Source organism: Xenopus laevis, chromosome 1S, assembly GCF_017654675.1.
Source record: "Xenopus laevis strain J_2021 chromosome 1S, Xenopus_laevis_v10.1, whole genome shotgun sequence".
NCBI classification, from domain to species: Eukaryota; Metazoa; Chordata; class Amphibia; order Anura; family Pipidae; genus Xenopus; species Xenopus laevis.
The window spans coordinates 39,123,335-39,136,202 of NC_054372.1; the positions used below are offsets into that span (position 1 = coordinate 39,123,335).

The 12,868-nt window shown below is 38.7% G+C and overlaps 1 protein-coding gene across 4 annotated transcripts in view; it reads right to left on the bottom strand.

Moving 5' to 3' along the window:
- The window catches only part of clcn3.S (chloride channel, voltage-sensitive 3 S homeolog), a 47,328-nt gene that overhangs the window by 27,479 nt on the left and 6,981 nt on the right, over positions 1-12,868 (bottom strand). For 2 of the 4 annotated variants that reach the window (XM_018234706.2, XM_018234730.2), the window contains exon 3: positions 1,530-1,687. In XM_018234706.2, coding sequence (XP_018090195.1) covers positions 1,530-1,687 — 158 coding nt within the window. 4 annotated transcript variants of the gene reach the window in all.

The window sequence follows — 12,868 nt, forward strand, 5'->3', positions numbered from 1 at the left end:
GGAACACTCCCTCAGGAATGGAGCTGCAAAATAAGACAGAGGAAGTAAAACGGATGCAATACCTGTCAGCTTTGCAGAATGGAACGATACCTAAATATGACGAGATATGGGGTAAGTGGAGTTATTGCTTTCGGAATGGATGTTAGGATCATAAACTGTCTTGGGGAATTGCATAACCTACTTTAGTACATTTATTAGGCTGTACTTTAGTTGTTTCTTTTTTTTATATGTTTATTTTTTCCTTTCTCTCTTTTTTTTATGTTTTAGATATCCTCTTTTGCAGGACCTATAATGGATAGTCACAGTGCAATAATATAACTGTACAATTAGACTGCTGATAACAGTAATTTCATTTGCACCAACTGTCATGGCTATATTTTCTGTCCTTGACTTGTCAAAAAAAGAGAAAAAAATTATTTTTTATTTTTAATTGAGGTGCAATCTTTAGCATTGTTGCCTTTCAGAACTATGTAGTAATGCTAATAAGGGCTCTATCTGCATGGAATATGTTTGCTCACCCTGTGTCTGCAGAGGATTCCTTGACCCCTGTGTGTTAAGTTTTTGTGTGCTATAGAGCTTAGAGTGACTTAGACTGTAAGCTCTACTGGAGCAGGGACTGATGTAAAATAGGTATCTCTGTAAAGCGCTAATAAATATGTTCACCCGTATATAAAAAGCATAACAACGTATTAAGGCAAGATTCAAGTTTCATTACTTGTGATCTATATTGTATGTTGAACGCAAACGTTAAATGTTCAAAGAATTCCAAAGGATGTTAAGAAAATAAGAATTTAATATGTTCCAGTGTCAGCTGGAGGGTATACAGAATCAGTTTATCATTGTAGAGTAGTGGTATATTGTAGTGCCCATTGTGAAGAAGCCCTCACTAAACTGGAACCTCCTCATTCCCTCTGAGTGTATAGCATTCAAATGCCACCAAATGTAAATGTATTTATTTAGTCCTTGAAATATACAATCCTTGCAATGCATGGAAGTATGAAAGTATTAAATGGCAACATTCTTAGCAAATTCTATATCCGTCTATGGTCAAAGTTTACGGATGCGTGTTCCTGCAAACATCATAAAAATTTCTGCTCTATAAAAAGCGACGGCTACAGATGATCAGCCTTTAGGGCCATTACATTCAGGAGTCACCATTCCCCAAGTAATGCAACAAGGCAGGGCAGTGCATATGAAAAATATGACAGTAAATAGACAAGACTGCTATATGCAGTTTACCTGTTTTTAGTTGTTTTAAATTTTTATGCATTTGCAAAGAAGAAATAACTAAATAAGCATTAAGCCAGTGAATTGCAACGCATTGATCAATCAATCCACTTTTCTTATGGATATGCATGTAATAATGAGGCACAATGGCAGCACATACCATTAGTTAAAAATCAATCCACCTACTGGGAGATTATTGCTGGATTACTCTAAATTCTACTACAGAAAACACTGTGCAAGCAAATTGTACTTGTTTTTGTATACACTGTGCAATATGAAAACAATGCAGCCCGGTTCCTTACCCGCCTGTGTCGCTCTCTGTCTTTGCATTTTTCCCGCACCCAGTCTATGGTATGAAAGTCATCATAGGTCCCGACTCCTGGGATAGGTTCATCTAGGAGATCCAATAGGTGAGTCGTGCTGTTAATTGCACCTCCATTTGTCACAGTATAATGTGTTCCTGGAAAGTAAAGCAGTAAATAAAGCACTAAACTTTGGAGACAAGGTAGCATAAAAACAAGAAAACACACCCATTTCATATTATAGCCTGTGCCTCTTTTCAAAACCCCTGGACCTGTGGACCATACAATGAATAATGAAAGTACAGCTTACTGTCTGTTTACTAATAACCATTGCTCCCCTCTGCTGGGGCATTTTCCATAAGTAACCACATACTACTTCTACAAGGAACACACCAAAATGAGCATGGAACATGCATTAAAATAGCATTCTTCCAAATGAATGTACTGTTTTTATGGATTCACATTAAAGGATAACATGGAAAAATTCCTTCCTGACTCCAAAATGGCAATCGGACTAGTCCCTGGATCAACTTGTACTATGAGCTATCTCCCATAACCCTGTATTCCCTCACTTGCTAAACACCATCCAACCCCTTCTTAAAGCTATCTAATGTATCAGCCTGTACAACTGATTCAGGGAGAGAATTCTTGGAAAAAGTCGTTATTTCTGGTGATCTGTCTGAAACCAACTAGTTGTTTGAAGGTGAACTACCCCTTTAAAAGGGGTGGTTCACCTTTAAGGTAACTTTTATTATGTTACAGAATGGCCAATTCTAAGCAACTTTTCAATAGGTTTTCGTTATTTCTTTTTTATAGTTTTAGATTTATTTGACTTTTTTTCTGACTCTTAACTAACTCTTAAATAACTTTTATAAACTTCAATAATAAAAAATTAAACAAAAATTAAAACAAATTGCGAATTGTCTCAGAATATCACTCTCTACATCATACTAAAAGTAATCTCAAAGGTGAACAATCCCTTTAACCTATAAATAGGGCTTTTGCTAACATAGGGTATATTAAAGGAGAAGGAAAGGCTAAAATTAAGTAAGCTTTATTAGAAAGGTCTATATAAATACACCAGTAAACCCTCAAAATAATGCTGCTCTGAGTCCTCTGTCAAAAGAAACACTGCATTTCTTTCCTTCTATTGTGTACTCATGGGCTTCTGTATCAGACTTCCTGTTTTCAGCTTAAACCTCCAGAGCAGGGCTTGAGCATGCTCAGTCCTCTCCCCCTCCCTCCTTGCTTTAATCTGAGCCCAGAGCTATGAGCGAGCAGGTAGAGACTCAGGCAGGAAGCGATGTCACTCCAAGCCAATATGGCAGCTGCTATCCTAAACAAAACAGAGAATACTTCAAGAGCTGTTTACTCAAGTATGGTAAAGCATTCTGCAGAGTAAATATAGTCTTATAGCTTGTACTATTTAGCTAATCTATTGAAATAAACTGCTTCTGTAGCTCTCCTTCTCCTTTAAACATGCTTTTGTTGAAACCATAATATGAGACGAAAAACAGCATATTTTCTACTTTTCAACAAAACATAAAAAGATAATTATTTTAGAACAGAGAGCACATTACACAAAATTTGTCGGCCATGTCTGATGTCAGGAATGCTTCTGCTAGAACACTGTATGTACGTGGTTTCTTATCAATCTGCCCTCTGTACAGACTCCCTTGTCTGTACTTTCACACACACAATACAATGCTGTACTGTGTAATAGTCTCATGCTGTAACAATACACTTAGCAGCAACTCTCAGCTTTCACTAGCAACAAGCTCCGTGTCAAGAAAAACATCATCCTCCCTATAGTGCAATGATTATCATTTCTCTTCCATATGTAATAGAATATGCTTTGCTGCCAAACAGCATGGCCTAATATAGAAGTGGTTATTTTTCACTACTTACTGTATGTAGTCTATGGTAGATGGCCTTTCTGTAATTCTAAGTTTTCTGGATAATGGGCAATTTGCACCCTAGAACCATATTGCTGAAATTGCAAACTGAAGAGCTTCTGACTAAAAAGCGAAATAACTCAAAAACCACGAATAATAAAAAATGAAACCCACTTGCAGATGGTCTCAGAATATCACACGCTACATCAAACTAAAAGTTATTGCCCTTTTACATAAAAAAACTTTATGGGGCAGTGAAAATAAGTATTAGATGTAGGTCATGGGGACACAGATAAAGAAGCAGCATAGGTGAAGGAAAAATAAGAACAGTACAAATGTTGATATATTCTGTATCAGAAGCACTTGAGCGTAATGTTACACAAAGGAGCTAAGTTTAGATTCCAAGAGGTTATGTAATAAAAGGCACTAAGCGACAAATCTCCTCTTCTTCGGGCGACTAATCTCCCCATAATGCCTTCCCGCCGGCAAGAATGTGAATCGCTGGTAGGATGGCACTCGGATCACTTCGTTCGCTTGAAGTTGCCCGCAAGGAAACTTCGGGCGACTTTGGAAAACTCAATCAATTTAATTCCCCTTCCGTCGGAGATTCACATTCTTGCCTACGGGAATCTGCGCGTGTTCCACCAAGTCATGTGACTTGTGCCTGCACTTTAGGAAAGACAATATGTCTAGCTCAGATTTCAAAATTGAATATAAAAAAATCTGTTTGCTCTTTTGAGAAATGGATTTCAGTGCAGAATTCTGCTGGAGCAGCACTATTAACTTATGTGTTTTGAAAAAAAAAAATTCCGATGACAGGATCCCTTTAACTAGAGGATCTGAATAGTTGTATGGTACAAGGTAGTGTAACACGATAGTTTAATGAGCTTAAAATAAACCAGTTTCTCATCCACTATGATAAGAAAACCAGGTAGACTGGACTGAGCACAATTTCTGAACTACCACAAAATTTCACAATAAAACCAAAGATCACACATTGACTGTGAGCAGGAATTCATTATAAAGCGATGTATGATCAGAGTACAGGAAAAAGAAGGTTGAATTTAGATAAAATAATCTCGCATTTCCTGCTGCCATTCTCTTTGTCTATGTGTGAAACCTGCTTGATGACCTGTACAGTGGGGCAGATAAAAACCGCTGTCCTTTGTAAAATCTACCCTTTCACCTTTTTATTCAACTTTCTACAAACAGCAAATAATGTAAATGCTCTGTTTTAAATCCAACCTAACCCACTCAACTCTCTCATTATCTTTCAGTCTCTACTGCCCTACCCCTTTTCCAACCTCCCCATCACGCCCCTCCTTTCTCTCCATAATTATTCACTCCACTCCCTCATTCCATACAGTTCTCTTCTGACCTTAAACACACACTTTTCTGGTAATTCCTATAGCTCTTTAAACGACACCATGGTTTCAGAAATAAATCAGAATAACATTATTATAGTTTAATATAGGCTATCTAACAATCAGTTGTTGGAGCTGGAGGGAATTCTGTTACAGGTAGGGGATCCGTTATCCGGAAATCCGTTATCCAGCTAGCTCCGATAGTCCCATAGACTCCATTATAATCAAATAATCCAGATTTTTTAAATGGATTTCCTTTTTTCCTGTAATAATAAAACAGTAACTTGTACTTGATCCAAACTAGGAAATAATTAATCTTTATTGGAAGCAGAACCAGCCTTTTCGGGTTTATTTAATGTTTACATGATTTTCTAGTAGACTTATCCAGACAACCCCAGGTCCCAAACATTCCAGATAACAGGTCCCATACCTGTAGTAGCAATTGCAAGATGCAGCAAGGCTGAGATTCTGGGTTCCTTGTTTTAGTACAGGTGTATATGAATATACATAATAAATACGGTCACCTTGAGAAAGTAACAGAATGTTTCCTATTAAAAGTGTTCAGAAATAACACTTTACTGTGATTCTAGTTGGTCTCAGGGAGATGGCAGGATTAGCCATCATCGCATTTTCAACATCCAATACTAAATGTAGGGCGTCAACACAGAAGCAGTGACGTTCTGGACACATTTCCATCACAAAGCTTGCGTCTGCCAGATAGCCCGAGCAGGTACCAATATACAAGGAATAGCTTGACTAAAATCAATAAAAAATGATTCCTGATATCATTATACCGATATGGAATCTATTATCCAGAAACCCATTATCCATAAATCTCCTAAGCAGTCCTACATAAGAAAGCAATCCTAGTTTTAATAATAAGACATAAAAAAATCCATATTCATGGAAAAAACATTTTTTTAATCCCTGAATGTTTTCAAATTCCCCAAATTATAGAAAAACCAGATGTCTGGAAAAGAGCAGGTCCCAAGAAAGCTGTATAATGGATCCTTCTAAACTATAAATATGTTTGTCAGAAAACTTGAATAAAACACCTAGTTATAATAATCTAATGTATGTCATTGGATTACAAGTACAAGCATTTGGAAGATTTATTTGAGAGAAACAGGGGCGGGTGGGGGAAGGGGCTGCTGCTTCATATGAAAATGGATTCCCAAGGCTAATGGAAGCTTATCCGTTGTAATCCACAAACAAAAGGGCAGCTACAAATAAAAAGTAGCCCTTATTTAAAGGTTTCAGGGAAACAGAACATAGAGAAAAGCAAACATGATGTGTGTTTATAATAGGAAATCCACACGAAGGAAACCCCTGGAGAAGGAGATGGAAAATCTACAACCCTACCTCTTTTATGCAGATCCCGGAGAGGAATATTGTCTCCACCTCCATCATAAGGCAGGTAGGGATCTGAAGAGATATCCATTGGTGAGTAGAAATGGAGAAAATGTCCTCAAATGCAGCAAATCATCCAGCTAATGTATGAGCAGCAGCCTGGGAAGAGCTTCCATGTTTGATCAGCACTAAGAGAGACTGCTGCCTCCTCACAGGGACTGCCTCCTCCTGCCACACTTGGTGACATCATCAGAGGGAAATGAATGCAGTTTGGTTGCTCTTGGCTACAGACTAGCTGTGACTAAGGGAAACAGCACTGCTCTATTCTACTGCTGCTGCAGAGCTTTCATAAGCTGATTGCACAAGTAATCCCTTTTCCCTCATATACACGGTATATACTGCTTAAGCAATAAACACACTGGCTCCTATAAATACCTGTGCAAGTTAACCCATTAAGGGACAGGGTTTAACTACTTCATAAAAGTTAATTCCAGTTATACTCCACTAGTCAACCATGCATTCAATTGGATGAAAACCCGAAAGATACGGTTGTAGCTTAAAGGGATACTGTCATGGGAATTTTTTTTTTTACAAAACGCATCAGTTAATAGTGCTGCTCCAGCAGACTTCTACACTGGAATCCATTTCTCAAAAGAGCAAGCAGATTTTTTTTTATATTTAATTAAAAAAAAATTTATATTTAATTTTGAAAACTGACATGGGGCTAGACATATTGGGGCAAATTCCCTAACCGGTCGAAAATACGACAGCGACGGCTTCGCAGCCATCGCAGCACTTCACCAGGTGTACATTCTCTAGGACAACGCTAATTCACTAAAGGGCATTCACCGAACGCTGGCTAATTTTTGCTAGCGTTACTTCGCCAATCAAAGCAAAGATGCGCTAGCTTTGCTTAATTTGCATACGCGGGAAATGATAAAGTTACATGGATGTATATGTTGCAGCAAATACATTACATTACACAAGTCCAGGGAACCTTAATAAATAAAATAGAGTTGTTATAATGCCTTAAACATGAGCCCACTGTATAGTTTATGTTCCATATGTTAGAAAATGGAGGGAGGAACCCGGTTACCCAAAAAAAATAATTTACGGACCTTTGCAGGCTACAAGGAAAAGACGTCAGCGTTTTTTGGGACAAAAATTTTGAAAGTCCTTTGCACTCCATTGTACCTCGCCTGGTCTGAGCTGGCGAAGGGAAGACTGACGAAATTAGGTAAAATCCACATTTTACTGAATTTGCGGAATTATGTCTGTTCGCCAGAGCGAAAATTCACCTGGCGTTAGAGTGCGAATCAATGCTAGCATCTATCTCCTTCGCTATTGAAGTGACGCCTGCTGCTGTTAGGAAATCGGCGAAGTTCCGAAATGACATCACGCTGGCTAATTTTCGCTAGCGTTAGTCACTTCGCCCTTTAGGGAAACTCAGTCATGTGACTTGTGCTCTGATAAACTTCTGTCACTCTTTGCTGCTGTACTGCAAGTTGCAGTGATATCACCCCCCTCCCTTCCCTCCAAGCAGCCTAACAACAGAACAATGGGAAGGTAACCAGATAACAGCTCCCTAACACAAGATAACAGCTGCCTGGTAGATCTAAGAACAACACTCAATAGTAAAATCCAGGTCCCTCTGCGACACATTCAGTTACATTGAGTAGGAGACACAACGGCCTGTAAGAAAGCAGTTCCATCATAAAGTGCTGGCTCTTTCTGAAAGCACATGACCAGGCAAAATGACCTGAGATAACTGCCTACACACTAATACTACAACTAAAAAAATACACTTGCTGGTTCAGCAATTAAATTTTATATTCTAGAGTCAATGATTTGCAGTGTAAACAGTGTCATTTAGAAATAAAAACGACATAATAAAAATCATGACAGAATCTCTTTAATTTATAGGAATACTGAATGGTTTAATATGGGTTCACTCATTCCATGCAACAGGGAGTCATGTTGATGTGCGGCCTGGCCATGTACATCTATCATCTTAGAGACAACAATGATAATTGCAATGAGACTGGGGAGCTCCTGCCATAAACCAAGGGGACTGGAGAAACTTGCCTCAGACAACAGTGCCTCACAGGTTACCAGAGCCTGCAATAAGCCACAGCTGCTAACTTTATCTCTTACCTAATGCTAACTGATGCTTACATTAGGTAAGAGATACATAAAGTATCTGCAACAGATGCACACAATCTGGACTGGGTTTTCTGAATTTCACACAAAACGAGGGCATAGTGGAGGGAGTATCATCCATTTACATTTTCCCAGATAACTGGATGGCATAGCCTGTGGAGAAATAAAGTAAAAGGTCTATATAAACCAATCAATAAGTAGCATTTACTTGTCACATGTTTCAAAACAAACATCTTATTAGCTGCTGTGGGTTACTGTACCTGGGCAAAATCTGTGCCTTTCAAAGGATACTGTTGCGGGAAAACATGTTTTTTTTTCTTTTTTTCAAAACTCATCAGTTAATTCAGCAGAATTCAGCAGTGAAACTTGTTTTTTAAAAGAGCGAAAATATATAATTTTTTTAATTTAATTTTGAAATTTGGCATATTGTCAATTTACCAGGTGCCCTCAGGTCATGTGACTTGTGCTCTGATAAACTTCAGTCACAGTGTAGAGTCCTGCGTGGGTCCATTTTCTGATACCCATACCTGACCAGTACCCCGCAACATGACCTGTATGTACCAACTACCCGGCCCACAATAGGCCAACTAAACTTCCTACCCAGGGGACAAGCAAAACCGAAAGTGATGTCACTCCAGTGCAGAATTTGCGCAAAAAAAGAAAAAAAAAATGCCAGAACCACAAGGGAGGGTAGGAGGGACCAAGCCTGCACCTTTGTTGGGTACCCAGCCAGGTTAGCCGCGAATTTCCCACACAGCCAAAGAAATGCAGACTTTCTGCCAGAAACCAGACATTTTGTGGGTATTCCGTGGGTGCCTGACCATATGCAAGGCTCTAGCACAGTAATCCCCAACCAGTGGCCCCTGAGCAACATTTTGCTCTTTGTGGCCTCAAAGCAGGTGCTTATTTTTGAATTCCTGGCTTGGAGGCAAGTGTTAGTTGCATAAAAACTAGGTGTACTGCCGAACAGAACCACCTGTAGGTTGCCAGTCCACATTTGGGCTAACAAATAGCCAAGAATACAATTTAAATGGTAGTATTGGAATAATGGAATTTAAAGAAAACAGTGTAATTTCAAATATAAAAGGTAAATCATAAAAATCATGACAGAATCCCTTTAATTGCACATTGGGATAATTCCTTCCCTGCATAAAATAGTTATAACCATTATGAAGACTAACTACTATAGGAAAGAACCCCAGGTAGCCAGAAATACATCATCCAGTTCTATAAAATTATAATACTATATAAGAAAAGATCCACATCAGGCACTCTAGCTCCCAGTGCAGGCAGCTAAGTTTGTGGGAAATGCATGCACATAATGTACGTGTACCAGCTCACTTGTTATGTATACACAGGGCCGCCATCAGAAATCACAGGGCCCCATAAGAATAAATTTCCTGGGCCCCCTGGGCTGCACCCACCACAAGCCCCACCTACAGGTCCACCCCCCACCACACACTAAAAAATAAAATAAACATTGGTAGCTATTGTTCCCACATGGGGAAAAACAATTGGTGGCCAGGCCCCCCCCCACTTGTAAGAAAATTGGTGGTCAGGGCCCCCCTTAAACATCCATGTAAAAAATCTTGCCCCCCCCCAGAAGTTAGTGCCCAGGGCCCCACCACACAACAGGGACCACAAAAGGTTACCTTTAGGGGGCCCCTGCCATGTTGTACTTACTTCATTAGTGTGACCCACCTGCTGTCAGTGAGCTACCAACTACAGAAGGGAGGAGGGGAGCACAGGTGGCTGCATCTTCTTCCAGTGACAGCATTTTCTTCCCTTATTGGTCACAGAATTTCAAGTCCTGGTAAAGCTGCATGGTGATTGGCTGAGCTGGAGGAGAAGTTCAAACCTCCGCTATCCAATCCCTGAGCAGCTCAACCAGGACTTAAAGGAAAACTATACCCCCAAAATGAATACTTAAGCAACAGATAGTTTATATAAAATTGAATGACAAATTAAACAATCTTACCAAACTGGAATATATATTTACAGAAATATTGCCCTTTTACATCTCTTGCCTTGAACCACCATTTCGTGACTCTATCTGTGCTGCCTCAGAGATCACCTGACCAGAAATACTACAACACTAACTGTAACAGGAAGAAGTGTTGAAGCAAAAGGCAGAACTCTGTCTGTTAATTGGCTCATGTGACCTTACATGTGGTTTATATGTGTACACAGTGAATCTTACGATCTCAGGGGGCGGCCCTTATTTTTTTAAATGGCAATTTTCTATTTATGATTACCCAATGGCACATACTACTAAAAAAGTATATTATTATGATAATGGTTCATTTACATGAAGCAGGGTTTTACACATGAGCTGTTTTACTCAGTATCTTTTAATAGAGACCTACATTGTTTGGGGGGTATAGTTTTCCTTTAAACTCAGTGACCAATAAGGGAAAGTAATGGACAGAAGATACCTCCCCTTGTGCTCCCGCCCTGCCTTCCCGAAGTCAGCAGCTCTCAGAAAGCAGGCTAATCAAGAAAGTGCGGCGTGGCTAGGCCCCCCTTACCCTCTGGGCCCCCTACAACTCTCCCCCCTGTCCCCCCCTGATGGCTGCTCTGTGTATATAGCAGGATTGGCTTCTGTTACCAAGTGTGTAACATAGGTTCAATATTCACTCTAAGCCAGCATACATTACAAATTCAGGTGTGAATTTTTTTTTTTTACTATTTAGTACTTATGCTGAGACAACCATTCTATGTGCACACAAAAATGTAGTTTTTGCGCACTGGGTTTTTAAAGTGCATATAAGAGATATTCATTTTTGCACAAGACCAAAACTAAATACAAACATCTATTGCCAAATCCCTTTCACTGAGGGGTTCGTTTATTAATAATGCCCAACAAAAGCCAGAGGGCTGACTGAGTACATAAAAAGTTGGTAAATGCTATTAGCAACGTATGTTTTTGATAAAAATGCCTTTTTGAAACAGGGTTTAACACATGGGCTGCTTTTTGCAATACAATAGAACCCCCATTTTATGTTTTTTTAAGGGGACCAGGAAAAAATTATGTAAAATCCAGAAAAATGTAAAATCAGGGAAAGTAATTTTTTCTTCAAGTACTGAAATGATATAAGCACAGGAGTCCGTTTTGCTTGAGATACAATATTTACTGTTAATAACAAAGGTTAAACATTGCTGTGTTACACTATGGGGGGCAAGGTCTCTCTGTCAGTCACATACACAATCTAAAGCAATAATTGGTGCAGGACAGTATCAGGGGCAGACTAATTGGAATGACCATTTACAGGCAGAACCATGGCAACATATACATCTGGTTAGTATTTTAACCCTCTTTATTTCACAAATAATAACATTCATAGAGGGGAAAAAAGCAGTTTTTTGGGTACATCATGACAAAATTTTGGGAAAACATTACTTAAAATTGGGGAAATGCACTAGTTGAAATGCATTATAAATTGGTGGGACCACAGATAAACAGGTAAAAGTGCAGGAAAACATAAAATCAGGGTACTCAAAATCAAGGTTTCAATATATATTTTTAAATATTTTTTAGATAGATAATGTTCAGAGGTATTGTTTCCCTTTAAAATTGTCACTTTGCCTAACTGCCTTTGACGAAAAATGTCAAGAATGCTTTAAAGAATATGTAACCCTTGAAAAAAGAATGCAAACTTGCTCACGGTGCTTTTCTAAGCACTTATACAACTTACATTTTTTTGTTCAAAAGCTATTACCGGTATTACAGGTAAGCCTTATTAAACTGCTAACATAGTGAAATATGTAACGCCACTGAATTATGTATCAACACCACCTGCTGTCAGTAAATATGCTTAGACTAAAAACAGAGAATTATTCTAATGCTGCTTTGCTCAGGAAAGAGATCACAAATCTCAGATTATTCTTCATGTATTTCCCCTGCAGAGCAATACAGAAAATTTCTGTTTTCCTTCTGAACATAGTTTTCTCGGCTGTAGGGTGAGAAAAATTGAACAGTAGGTGGTGATGTTGTTACAAAATTAATTATATGAGCTGGTGATAAACGACTTAACAGCTTTGAAATGAAAAACAGATTGCAAAAGTACTTACCGTACAAAAGCAACCTGAGCAATTTTTTTTAAAGGTTTACTTATTTGTTTTTTAAAGTGGACCTGTCACCTACACATAAAAAGCTGCATAATGAAAGTCCTTTGCAAATTAAATTTGGAACCCCAACATTTTTGTTCATTAAAACATCCATACCTGTTATAAAAGGTGTTTAAATATCTGAACTGTCAATCAAATATTACCTGCCCATCCTCTACGCCCGGGGCATAGAGGAGGGGCAGTCAATTATTTTTACTTTCCATTCAGCACTACCTAGATGTCACTGCTCTCCCCACATTCCCCCTTCCCTCCTCAGGCTCTATAATTGTGTAGGGCACTGCACATGGACATTAGGTCCCCCATTCTGGTGTATACACAAGATTTGGGGTGATATACAATTTCCCTTAATAACCATGTCCACAAAATGGCAGCTGCCTACTTGCTGTGATTGTATAATTCCAAGACAGAAGGAAACATCATTTAAATAATAAATACAGTGTAA